General features: G+C 35.6%; 1 protein-coding gene across 1 annotated transcript in view; it reads right to left on the bottom strand.

Moving 5' to 3' along the window:
- Window positions 1-591: 591 nt before the first annotated feature.
- Window positions 592-14,059, bottom strand: part of OTOGL (otogelin like) — a gene marked incomplete at both ends in the record, with an annotated part of 144,717 nt that continues 131,249 nt past the window's right edge. Inside the window, 7 exons of the mRNA XM_079773801.1 lie at window positions 592-792; window positions 1,437-1,516; window positions 5,450-5,495; window positions 6,907-7,026; window positions 11,285-11,389; window positions 11,811-11,989; window positions 13,364-13,427. Of these exons, the coding sequence (XP_079629927.1) occupies window positions 592-792; window positions 1,437-1,516; window positions 5,450-5,495; window positions 6,907-7,026; window positions 11,285-11,389; window positions 11,811-11,989; window positions 13,364-13,427 (795 nt within the window). The remainder of the gene's footprint in view (window positions 793-1,436; window positions 1,517-5,449; window positions 5,496-6,906; window positions 7,027-11,284; window positions 11,390-11,810; window positions 11,990-13,363; window positions 13,428-14,059) is intronic.

Genomic DNA, 14,059 nt, shown 5'->3' with positions numbered 1-14,059 from the left:
GGACTGGAATAGTAAAGATCTAGACTTAACCCAACTATTAACATGAATTCAATACATTGTTATACTGAATTAATTTGTACAAGTCACCAGCTTCTCTGGTTATCTGCTAGACCTGCAAAATGAGGGGAATTTGCAGTAATACCCCTAATATCTATTCAAGTTTTTAAAAAACTAAAATCCTATAGTTCTATGATCTGTCTCTAGGCATACCACCCTTTATGACTATCCAGATACCAATTTTAACTGATTACATTTACCAGAATATCAAAAAATGACTACTAAATGAAACTTCAAGAATTCTGCAAAATAACCTGCTTAATGAGCATATCTCAGGTTTTTAGCATGTTGCAATTATATGTATAGTATTTCAGCTGAACAACTTAAAATAATTTACTTCTCTAAAATACAGTAAATGAATACATCTAATTTTCCATGGAAAGTGTGTATATTTTTGTTAATTTCTATATCCCAATAGTCTGAAAAGTACATTATCAATAAACAGTATAAATCTGCCCAGTGCCTAAATAACAGTGCTGAAAGTTAACTCCATTTGATTGGTGATGTTGCATAGAGTTCTTGGAATCCACAAGTCTAATTCCACTGGCATGTGCAGTCTATAGGTTCCTGGAGCGTGTACATGATCTCGGTGCCATTTCCCGAACAGTACAGGGGCACAGTCAGATTCCGCACTCCATTCTCACGACAACACTTACAGAATCTTAGATGGCTCTCAATGTTGATGTTATATATGGTAGCAGATGGGCATTTTCCATCACAAGATGCAACATTTATCTGTAAGGCGAGATGATGAGAAAAAACTCATAAAAATTAAAAATCTGGTTACTTGATTTTACTAATTCAAATGAAAGCAAGGCTTTCTTATCACTTTAACTCTCAAGCTTCTCTGTGTTTGCACAGAGAAAGATTGCATAGCATACCAGGTTGAAATTCAGTAACTTAGTTCCACGGTGATGCCTAGGACAGCAATGCTGACAGAAATTTTGAAACGTGCTCACATAACTAGACAGGTGCCTGCAATATATTAATCATAATCTAATGAGTCTATTGTAACCCATATTATATCATGGCTCAAGTAGACTGTGGAATTGTATGGGTCATATTAAAGGAGGTAAAGTTAGAACCAGGACTATTTTTGCTGAGTAAAATTGCATAGTTAAGAAAATACATAGTCAAATATATTTAGATTTAATTTCCATCTCTCTGGATTGCAGTTACCACTTCAGAACTTTTGACTACTTATGCTAAGAATAATTCACACTTCTTCACAGAATATTTTAATATTAGAATTCAAGAATAATCTCAAAGCTAAATATTGTGTTAGCATTTTGTTGGCTTACAAACTTATTAGTGCTGCAATACATATACTTTGGAAAGACACATACCCTTTATGTAACAAATGATATTTTTCCACTTACAGAGCTTTGACTTATACAGTCCTGTTTCCTTATAACTGATTTAATAATCACTTTCTGGCATATTCTTTCTTCTCGTTTACCTGATAAAATATAGAACGTATTTATTCATTAAAAGGCTCATGCCAAATTGTTTCTTAATTCAATTAACATATGAATATATTGAAAATTGATATGTTTACATAAAGTATATTCCTATATTAAGAGATATTTAAGATTTAACTCATATTTTATGTTCAATATTTATTTTCACCATCTAAGTGGATTATCTCTTATATTTTCTAGCTTCATACTTCTCTTTACCTTATTGTCAGAATAATTACCATAATCACAAATCAAAAATATTCTATACATACAGTACAGCTAACTGTATAGTATGTACCAACCTCTGTGTGGTATATAGACAGATAGATAAAATGTTTATTACATGGTATCTAAAAGTAAATATACACATAAATAATTAAAGCATCTATACATATACTAGTATACATAAATTTATTTTGAAATTAAAAACTAATAGATTTAAAACCACATTATCCTAACGTATATTAATAAAATATCAAGCATGAATGTAATTGAACTATTTATCAACCATGTTTAAATGTATAGGTGAGTGATGCTAATTTGATTTGATGGTTCTGAAACGATCTCTTAGGAGTTCAAATGAAAACACTTTCTATTAATTAATGGCATATTAATATGCCTCTGTGTGGGTGATGGATTATTACTTGGCAATACACCAAGAATATTTATTTCACACTGTATGTAGTAGATATAACTCTGAATCAGGCTGCAAAAGTCCAAGGTTTTTTTGCTCTGATACTAACTTGTTTTGTCATTCCACTGATTTACCTTGTTTGCAAAAGGCTGGGTTTATTTAGATCTCCAGTTTTCAAATGATTTTAGTCACAACATTATTTTTTAATTAAATAATTCTGTGAAATCTCAACATGTAAAGTATGTCAAAGCTAAGCTATGCTGGTTCAAGTAAAGATGACCTTAAATTAAACTGTCCTCCTCAAGGTTACCCTTGACCTTTAAATTGCGAAATTCAAGGTCACATCTCAGTTCTCATTCTATTTGACTTCGCAGTAGTATTTGACCCAGTTCATCACTCTCTTCTTCTTGATACACTCTCTACACTTGGCTTCTAGAACAGCCACTTTGGTTTTCCTCTGTCTCACTGTGGCTCCTCCTCTCTCTCCTATGACTGTTCTTTCTCCTTTCCCTGATCTCCCACCTATACAGTGTGGCCCAAGGCTCAGTGTTGGTGACAGAGGGCAGGCTGTTGGTACCTTTTAGTGCTTTTACTCAGTCGTTACTTCATGCAAGTTTAAGAATAATTGTTTAGAAAGAGCACATCTTTAACATCCCCTATAAGGTACCTTACCCTCTTCTTTCTATCACTTTCATCCCTGTGCTATAGCCACACCTGCTGTTTCCTTTGCTTTCAACTCTTCATTCTTCTGGCAGACATTCAGTCTCCGTTCAAATGACACGTCCTTACAGAGGCCTTCTTTAATGATTCCCTTAAGTTAGCAACCAGTTCCCTTCACTCTCCATCCCTTTTATTCTGCACTATTTTTCTTTACATCACTCATCACTACCTGACATAATAATATATATTTATGTGTTCATTGTTTCTTCCACTTCTTGATAATATGCACTATGCATACAGATACTGTTTCACTCACTATCACAGTCCCAGTGCTAAAAGACTGTCTGGTGTGTAGTAGGCACTCAATAAAAATTGGTTTGATAAATTAATTCATTCGATGAATGAAATTGGGACAGCATCAATTTAGTTAGACAGCATAAATTTGTTTGTACCAAGAAGCATTCCTGTTCATTCTCAGAGACTTTATTGTAACACATTTTGTTTAGCACAGCACCTGTGATAGTATCCAATACCCACAGTCTCTCTGGTATAGCCTGGTCACACAAAAGCAAAGACTGCAGACAAGGGTTCTCTGATACCAAAGCTGAAACTTCCTTACAAGTCCTTACTCATCAGATAGGAAAAACTGAGGTGACTTTTTTACTATTCTGCAGCTTCAAAGAGCTTAGCAGAATTGAAAGGCCCCAGACAAGCCCTTAATCTATTACTGATGAGTGGGATCAACTTTTCTGAACCTTCATTTTCTCTTCTATAGGGGGAGCCATCCCTATCTTCCCATCTAGCTCTCGGAACTTATGAAGATTAGTTGTAGTACTGGTCTGCAATGGGCTTAATAGAGTGTCTATGTGTGACAGGCAATAAATAGTACTAATACAGTCAGTCACACAGATCTCCTGTCTACCCTCAGATAACATAATTGTACTCACTTCTCTAATGACTAACATGGAGTTACAGAATCTAAGCTCTTCATATTTGCTATATGATTCTACTCCTATATCGCATACCTAAAGAAGAGTCTAGACTGAAGAAGCAGAGGAAAAAGAAGTGAAGTTATAAAAATATAAACTTCCTCAGATTCTGGAGTCTAATTTCATTCCTTTGGTTCCTGATACAATGACTACTGGATATACATTAGTTTACATATAATTCATAAAATACTGAATTAAAAACTACTTTTTTTCTAACAGAAAAAAGGTTAATTAGTGTGTGTCTAAGAGCCCCAGTAATTAAAGAGGTGTAAGTGGCATTATCCTATTTACAAAAGTCCCAGCAATAAAAACTGTTATGGGTTGAAATATTCCTATGAGCCTCAGAAATCACCTTATTTGGAGATGGAGTCTTTACAGAGGTAATCAAGTGAAAATGAGGTCATTAGGGTAGGCCCCAATCCAATCTGACTCATGTCCTTATAAAAAGGGGGAATTTGGAGATAGATACACATACAAGAAGAACCCAGCTAAGGAGAGAGGCCTGCAGCAGATCTTTCCCTCAAGTCCTCAGAAGGAACCAACCCCATGGACCTCTTTATTTTGGACTCCTAACCTCCAGAACTGTGAGATGATACATGTCTAAGTCACCCAGCTTGTGGCACTGTTATAACAGCATTAGCAAACGAATACAATGTCACATTAGAGTCAGGCCATCTTATGTTGAACTCTTTTGTTGTGGTAAGTTTGTGTGTGTCAGATTTACATACTATGTAAATAAAAACTGCCATTCTAGCCTAAAACTCCTATTTTTATCTTGAGAAAGTCATAAACACTTTAAAAAGAAAAAAAAAAGAAAGATGGCTGCATTAATACCTCTCCATTCTATTTCAGTCCTTAAAGTCATTAAAAATTACTAAGAGCCCTGGCTGGTGTTGCTCAGTGGTTGAGCGTTGACCTATGGACCTGGAGGTCATGGTTCAATTCCAGTCAGGGCACATGCCCTGGTTGCAACTTTATCCCCAAGGTGGGGTGTGTAGGAGGCAGCTGATCAATGATTCTCTCTTATCATTGATGTTTCTCTCTCTCTGTCTCCCTTCCTCTCTGAAATCAATAAAACTATATTTTAAACAGTTACTATGAAATAAACCTTATCATCTGAACTAATATAACCTATGTATATTGTGTATACATAACTTTATCAAAATAATTATTGGGAAGTTTTACATATAGGATTTAAATGTACTCATTAAATTAGCATTTCTCAAATGTATCATACAGAACCATAGACTTGTCCCAATAGGTTTGGACAATACTGACTGCACTTTGCCCTTATTGGAGTCACAATGACCTTCTCATCATAACCTACGTACTCTTGCATAGTTCCACATGTTCCAAGTAAATCTGACCACAGAGCACTTTTAAACTTAAACCCATTAGAGCCCCACACAACAATAAAGAAATGCAACAATAAAGAAATTTCTAATATTTAAATTAAAATTTATCTAAAGAAACATGTTACTCAATGAAGACTAAATTACAAAATAATAAGCCATGACACAAAAACATTTAATATGCATTATACAATTTGTTTCCCTCCACATGTCTTAGGGACTGAAATTTACAAGAAAAATTATAGGACAATTAAAACTAATCTATCAAATTAATCAATGTAATATGTCTTCACTTACAGATCTTGCAACAGCCTTCATTATAAAGCTTTACAACTCCTTCATTCTAGGAAAAGAGGAGAAAAGTAAAAAGGGTTTATTTCTTCTTGGACTAGAAATAGAAAACTAAAGTATCACAAAGTACTTTATAGGAAAATGATTGGAATTTAACTACTAATAAGAATTCCTTTTGTAAAAAAATTTAGGAGCATATGTTTAAAATGTTATTTCTTTATTCGTAATATCAGAGTGTAAAAAGATTAACTTCCTTAAAAGAACACTACAAAACTTTATTTTTTTAAGATTATAAATTTATTATTACATCTGCTAGCAGAAGGGCTGAGACCAACATGGCATCAGCCCAAATTTTAAATACAAAAAAAAATGTCTTACCAGTAGAGGCCATTATATTTTTCAACTCTTCAAAATAATATAAGCTACTCTATAAGAGTAGACTGAGTTTCTGAATATAATTGAATGTTAAAATGGTGTATCTTTTTCTGTAATATTTTACTATTTTAAAATATCTCTACTTCAGAATGGCTTCTGCCTAAGGATAACTTAAGAAAATTTTATTATCTTTTAGAATTATTACAGTAAGTTTCTGGTTGCTTTTAGTAACTTGATAATTACAATTCAAATTTTAAAATCTGTGAATTAAGATGGTGTCTGATTCTTTCCAGACCTGAAATTCTATTACTTTAGTACATATGTTATCTACCTAGCCAGCTAGCGAGTTATCCATCATTACTAAAAGAGGACATTTTGAAAAATATCAATGAGACTGCTATTTCTATACACTTAGAAAATATTGCCCCACACAACAGAGCAAAGCTTACCTTTCATTAGGGATTATTACCTATTAATTAAAGCTACAGTAATCTTTTTTTTAAATTGTATTACTTTCACATGGAATAGAAAGTTGTTCCAGCAACCTTCAAAGTTAGTAATAAAAGGGGGGGGGGATTGTATCACTTTTAAAAATCTGAGAGAATAAGGAATTGGGAGAACAAAACTGAAAGACCAACTATGGCATGTGCTCAGTTCCACAGTGGCCTGTGCTCAGAGGAGCTAAGACAAATTTCACTTAGGCCAACATGCAATAAAAAGTGAATTACATCATAAATCTGGCTGTGTGTTTAAGAAAGAGAAAATCATTCAAGCTCTGATGGATTCGTTTATTGATCCATATTGAGAAAGAGGCTAGGTGATCAAATGATTTTTCAATAATCCTTTATCTACATATTAAAAACCCAGAAATAGCATAATGTCTATTCAGGGAGAGTGAAAATTATTTGGAATACCATATATAATTCAAAATGGAAAACTGAAGAAATATAATAGAGCTTTTATGTACACATGAAAATAAAACATTCACCAAAATAAACAAGCTACAATGTATGTATGACCTTGGAAAACACACTATTTTCTAAATTCTAATTAGTACTGAATTTTCTTAAATATAACAAAGTACAAACCATTTTGCATTCAGTCTCATTAAAAGGGGGGCAGACCATACTGTAGTTCAGAATCATTGTTCCTTCATCAGTCTTGACACATTCATATGTGGTACAGTTATGGTGCCACATACTCCCTTCCTAAAAATAAAAGAGAAAGTAACTGTTTTACTATTGAAATCTGCTAAATTTCTGAAGTAAAATATTTCCTATTCTATTGAATCAAAAGGCATGATGCAGAAAGCTTTTTGAGTCTTAAAACGTCCTTCTGGAAATGTCCACAAATCTAACTTAAATAATTAAAATACATGCATGGTGTGTGTGTGTGTGTGTATGTGTGTGTGTGTGTGTGTGTGTGTTTGGTTTCATACTAGAACTGAGATGTAAATGTGAAGTAAAGCAATAGGGAGTAAAGAAGCAAAAGGTATTTGTTTCTTCTACAAAATTATCTAATTTGATCAAGTGTCAAATGTCTTGCTCTCCTATGTCCCTCACTAATTATAAAAAAACAAATCATATTATGTAATACACCTCCTTTCTTGAGATTTGTTTATTCTTCCTTCCACTCCCTTGCCAGCAAAATATTTAAAAATCTTCAAATGATAGTAATTATTGACCTATGGTTCTAGTTTTGTATACCTTATGGCTATTTTAAAATCTATTTCTAGTCTTTTAACTTTTAAACATAATAACTTTATTTCATTCCTGATGTCAGAATTCCTATTTAGAAATAAAGTCTGCTAGCCCTAGCTGATTTTGTTCAGTAGGTACAGCGTTGGCCCAGGGACTGAAGGGTCCCGGGTTCAATACTGGATCAGTTGCAGGCATCATCCCCGGCCCTGGTCAGGTCTCTCTCTCTCACATTGATGTTTCTCTCTCCCTCCCTTCCACTTTCTCTAAAAATCAATGAAAAAATATCTTCAGGTGAGGATTAAAAAGCAAAAAACAAAAAGAAAGAAAGTCTGCCACACATATCCTATATAATAAAGAGGTATTATGCAAATTGACCATCACTCCAACATAAGATGGCTGCCCTCATGTGGTCAAAGATGGCCGATCCCATGTGGACACAAGATAGCCACCACAAGATGGCCAGCAGGGGAGGGCAGTTGGGAGGAACCAGGCCTGAAAGGGAGGGCAGTTGGGGGAGATCAGGCCTGCAGAGGAGGGCAGTTGGGGGTGAACAGGCCTCCAGGGGAGGACAGTTGGGGGCAACCAGACCTGGAGGGGAGGGCAGTTGGGGGGGGACCAAGCCTGCAGGGGGGGACCAAGCCTGCAGGGGAGGGCAGTTGGGGGCAACCAGCCCTGCAGGGGAGGGCAGTTGGGGGCAACCAAGCCTGCAGGGGAGGGCAGGTGGGAGCAACGAGGCTTGCAGGGGAGGGCAGTTGGGGAGGACCAGGCCTGCAGGGGAGAGCAGTTGGGGGGACCAGGCCTGCAAGGGAGGGCAGTTGGGGGGGGACCAAGCCTGCAGGGGAGGACAGTGAGGGGTTACCAGACCAGCACGGGAGGGCAGTTAGGGGCAATCGGGCTGGCAGGGAAGGGCAGTTAGGGTTGACCAGGCTGGCAAGGGAGGGAAGTTAGGGGGGGCACAGTGGCAAGTGGGCGACTCCAGGCCAGCCAAAGTGGGTTCCAGTGGGGTCACCCCAATTGCCCCACTGGTTGCCCCACAGAGGGAGGTGACTGGCGGTGGTGGGGGTGGGGCTGGCCGACAAGCGGGAGGGGCCGGCCTCCCTGATTGCCCTGCCGGTCACCCCACAGATATGCCCTGCTTGCCGGCCAGGCCTTAGGACCCTACCTCTGCACAAATTTCGTGCACCAGGCCATGAGGATTAACAAACAAAAAAGAAAGAAAGAAAGAAAGTCTGCTAAATATATTTATTATATAATTATCTCTATATATAAAAGCCTAATATGCAAAGTGTCCCCTCAGGAGTTCGACCGTCCTGGAGTTCAGTCACTCGCTATGATGTGCACTGACCACCAGGAGGTGGTGCGGAATGAAGGAAGGCCCTGGCCAGGAGCTGGCCGCGAGGGAAGGGAGGCCCCGGCCGGCAGCCGGCAGCCGCTAGTGACGCTACCCGTGAATGAATTTTGTGCACTGGGCCTCTAGTTGTGCTATAATTGTTAGTGTATATTTTTATAGTCTGGATTTTAAAATGTTAGTCAAACTCTGGCTTGAAGATTTCTTGTGGACCAGTAAAGAATTTTAACTAACTTCCTTTTTCTAAATTTTATTTTAGTTTATGAGTGGCTTTGGATCTTCTATGAATCTTAATTGGAAAAAAATCCAGAAGTCTAGGTGTAAAATAAAATAAAATATTAAAATTCAAGAAACATAGTAATATCTTATTTGTCTGAAAAAACGTCGTTGTTCCATAGAAATTAGATTTCTAGAGAACTAAAGCTTACGTTGGAAAAAGCCAAGAATTATGTATATTTACCTATGTTGCATTGCTTGTGTTCTCAAAAATATATTCTGAACATAGTTTCATCTTTTATTTACATTTCAGGGATACCACCATGAATATTAATTACATACACCAATGCTTCCTGGATTACCAATATCTATAGAGTTTATGTTGCCCTTTTACTAAAATCCCCCAATTACTGTATTTTTTCCAGTATTCTCTGATTCCTTTTCTCTCACTGTCACCTATGTCTCCTAATCATTTTGTAAGCTTTCTTTTTTAAGACTCCCTCTTTTAAAAATACATATTAGCAAAAAAAATACTGCTAGGATAAACAGATAAACAACAACAACAAGATAACAAATCAACACTATTTTGCACATAATTGTAAAACAATAAGCTATGGTATAAAAACATAATTGTTCATTTTTCTTATTTAATAAAATGTACAGGATAGAAAAAAATCTTTTTATTTTGGGTATTTGAGTAACCCATGTAATTAAGAACATAAGAAATAATATCTACAAATAATTAAACTATTAATGGAAGAAATGTAATGATAGCAATAATAAATTGGAATTACCTTCGGATAAATTATAAACACAATTTGTGACCTTCCTAAATCTGACCATACTATTAATAAAATTATAAAGTTTCATTAAAAATTCTAGGGAAGAAGTAAGTAAGTCTGCAAACCTATATAGAGTTATTAGGAGATAAAGGCGGAATTCTGAATAATTATTATTTTTTGTATAAAGATGTAATATAGTATATTTGTTGCCCTGGTCTGGTGTCTGGTGGCTCCATTGGTTGGAGCATCAAACCATGCACCAAAAAGGTTGCCGGTTAAATTCCAGGTCAGGGCACATACCTAAATTGCAGGTTCAATCCCCTGGAGGCAACTGATTGACATTTCTCTCTCTCTCTCTCTCTCTCTCTCTCTCTCTCTCTCTCTCTCTCTCTCCCCCTCCCTTCTTCCCTCCCTCCCTTCCTCCTTCCCTCTCTCTAAAATCAATAAAAACTATTCTTCAGTGAGGATTAAAAATGTTTTAAAAACTAAAATTTTTAAAAAAATGAAATTTGTCAAATGACCTAAATCTTTATTCTTATATATCCACTGGAACCATCAAAAGCTAAAATAAAGTGCTAGCATCTTGAATTTCAGATTTCTATTAAAGTGTTTCATTCAAATGAGTAAATAAAATATCATTGTTCTTTTTCTTTGTAATGATTAGAAATCAGCATTTCTCTAAGCCCATTCCTCACATCTAAAACAAATAAAAATAAAATGCCAGCCTAGTTCAGTGGTTGAGCATCGACCTATGAACCAGGAGGTCACGGTTCCATTCCCGGTCAGGGCATATGCCCAGGTTGCAGGCTCAATCTCCAGTGTGCGGCATGCAGGAGGCAGCCGATAGATGATTCTCTCTCATCATTGATGTTTCTATCTCTTAATTCCTCTCCCTTCCTCTCTGAAATCAATAAAAAATATATTTTAAAAACAAAAATGAAGCTCAGCTGGTGTGACTCAATGGTTGAGCATCAACCCATGAACCAAGGGGTCACAGGTTCAATTCCTAGTCCAGGCACATGCCCCAGTTATGGGCTCCATTCCTGGTGGGGGGCGTGCAGGGGGCAGCAGAATTGATGTTTCTCTCTCATCGATATTTCTGTGTCTCTATTCTTCTCCCTTCCTCTCTCTAAAATCAATAAAGACATATTTTTAAAAATGAAGATTATAAAATAAGTTTGAGAAATGAGTTAAACACGGTTCTTTACAACAAAAAGTATCAAATAGTTTACAGTGTAACTGTATCTTGTCCACTAAAAGAATGTTGTATATGGGTATGTTTATTGTATGTAGAACTCTCTGTGTGTATTTGTGTGTTTGTGGCATTTTGAAAACTTATTTAAGAATGTCTTCTTCAGAAAGTAGTAGCATAAAGATTATCCTCCAATGAACATATTTTTAGAAAATAAGGAATTCATACCTCATATAAAACTGATGTTCCATTTTCCATTTGAAATTTGCAGGATACATTTTTGCAGGTACCACAACAATCATAATCACTTGGAGATGGAGTATATACCTGGTGCTGTGTATGATAATAATACATTGAATAAGCCCCACAACAACACCAATATATAATTAATTAGTTCTGAAAGTGCTTCCCAACATAAATATATGCTCTTTCAGAACATCTATAAGCATTGCTAATGTTGAATTTAAAGTACTTCATAGAAAAATTGACTTTATATCGCTATAATCTTCACATCTACCAGCCAAGATTCATCAAGCAGGTATAACAACTTCAGTTTAAGTAAGCTGTAGATAATAAGACTTCTGAAGCTCAAGAAAAGAAAAATCTGTAATAGGTAGATATGTTACAAATTAATAGATTATTGAAGAACTATTTAAGTATGCATTTTTAACTTATGCAGTATTCCCTAGCTCAAATTTTATAGCAGCCATTTTAAGATTGATTCTCACCAGAATGACTTATAAAGAATACTTACAATGTCACATTCTTTTGAACAATTCACCATTGTAAAATTCAGAGTGTGAAAGCCTGTAAAGTTATCTTTTTCTTCCAGACACTCTATTGTATGACAAAAGTCCCCTTCCAAATACTTTATCATAGATTGGCCAGGATTCAATACTGATACTTCTTGAAATACACACACATCATCTTTTTCTAAGAAAAGAAAAACAGTCAACAAAAATACAATATTTTAATTAATCATTTAATGGAATTTTTATTTAAATCTATGTTTTCATTGTGATGTGCAATTTTTCCAAAACCAAAATAGACCTTCACCTTTACATGTTGTTAATAACTCAAGAGTTTACTTAATAATGTAGCACATTTATTCCTTAACATACAACAAGAAATTGATCTGTAAACTCAACTGCTATTCACTGATTGAACTTCCTCCAGTACTATATTTTATAGTAGATTCCAGAATTTTAGACCTAAGAGATTGTCAGACTACTTATTGTTCCCTCTTCCAGAAACATAACATGACAATTTTGGGGAGTGGATATAGATGGAGGCAAAATATAAATTAATAATAGTAGATCTCTTCATGGTGGGATTCTGTAACATTTAATGTTTTTTAATTGTTATTTTGAGAATAAATTTTTAATTTTATTGTGTTGCAAAATAAATAGTCATTTAATCATGATGAAGGCAACTGTTAACAATGTGCTATCATATCATTAAGAATGGCATGTTAGGGTAAGCTAGATAGTGATGAAGAAATCAGTTCAGAAAATCTTTGTGCCTCACCAACACAGAAATTAAGCCTTCTCTCATATAAAAATACAAGTTTCAAGCTCTTGGACAGAAATTTTATTTTCCATTAACCTATTAATACTTAATATGAAGTTTTGTTATTTCATAGAAAAAACAACTCTCTGATTTGCAGTGTTAACATCCTTTATAATAAAAGTCCAGCGACTAAATGGCAGAAGGACCAGAACGATGGGTCGACCAGTCGCTATGAGGCGTACTGACCACCAGGGAGCAGATGCTCAATGCTGGAGCTGCCCCCTGGTGGTCAGTGCGCTCCCACAGTGGGAGTGCTGCTCGGCTGACCAGGATGAGCAGTCCTCCCACAGTGGGAGCAGCTGCTCAGAGGGCCGATCCCTGCAGAATATTCCCTCCCACGCCCCGCCCCCCCTTCCCCCCGCCAGTGCATGCATCCGGTGCACCAGGCATCTAGTCAATAATAATAAAACAGTGAGCAAAAAAAATCTGTCACTTATATATGTCTATTTTTTCAAATTAAGTATATATGAACCCTAGCATCAACTTTACATACTGTGATGCTTCTGAAAAACACTATTCACTTTTCTGTCCAATTATCAAATTTCTCAGAACATTTAGAAATATTACAAAAGAGGAAACAAATATAATAGTATTTATAATATTTTTATACTCAAAACTTGGCAAATGGCTTAAAATGTGTAATCCATTTCAAAGAAAATTATTTTTAAGTTATGAATAGTGAACAACATATACCAATAATATTCACTGGCATTTAAAAGTTATAAAAAACATAGTTACCACAGAGATACTGCACACATCCACAGTCACTCTGAAAGCTGTGGTCTATTGTAGTAAATTCTCCCTATTAGAAAGATATTATTTTTATTATTATATAACATTATAGTACTGCAGGTGCATAATAAATATGTGATGGTGAACAGTCTTGGATTAACCTGGTGGTCATTTAATTAATAGCTCAGGGGGGGAAAATCACAATGAACAATGTGAGCATGGATCACTCAATCTTCATAAACTTTAATTTGCTTATCTATTAAGTGACTGAAGGCAGATAAAATGATCTTTATGATCTGTCCTAGCTATAAAATATTGTTTGATTCTAAGCTACTAGTGGGTAATCAGAGATAAGAAAATGTTTGTTGCCCTAGCCAGTTTGGCTCAGTGGATAGGGCATCGGCCTGCGGACTGAAGGGTCCCAGGTTTAATTTCAGTCAAGGGCACATGCCCGGGTTGTGGGCTCACCCCCCAGTAGAGAGCATGCAGGAAGCAGCCGATCAGTGATTCTCTCTCATCATTGATGTTTCTATCTCTCTCTCCATCTCCCTTCTTCTCTGAAATCTATATATATATATATATATATATATATATATATATATATATATATATATATATATATATATATTTTTTTTTTTAATTTTTTAAAAAGAAAATGTTTGCTAATCCTGGAAACTTTGCTTGATGGAAATGGTCTTGATC

The sequence above is a fragment of the Cnephaeus nilssonii genome (genome assembly GCF_951640355.1).
Source record: "Cnephaeus nilssonii genome assembly, chromosome: 6".
Lineage (NCBI taxonomy): Eukaryota > Metazoa > Chordata > Mammalia > Chiroptera > Vespertilionidae > Cnephaeus > Cnephaeus nilssonii.
Note: the sequence above shows the minus strand (reverse complement) of the source record. Positions and strands in the feature narration are given on the sequence as shown.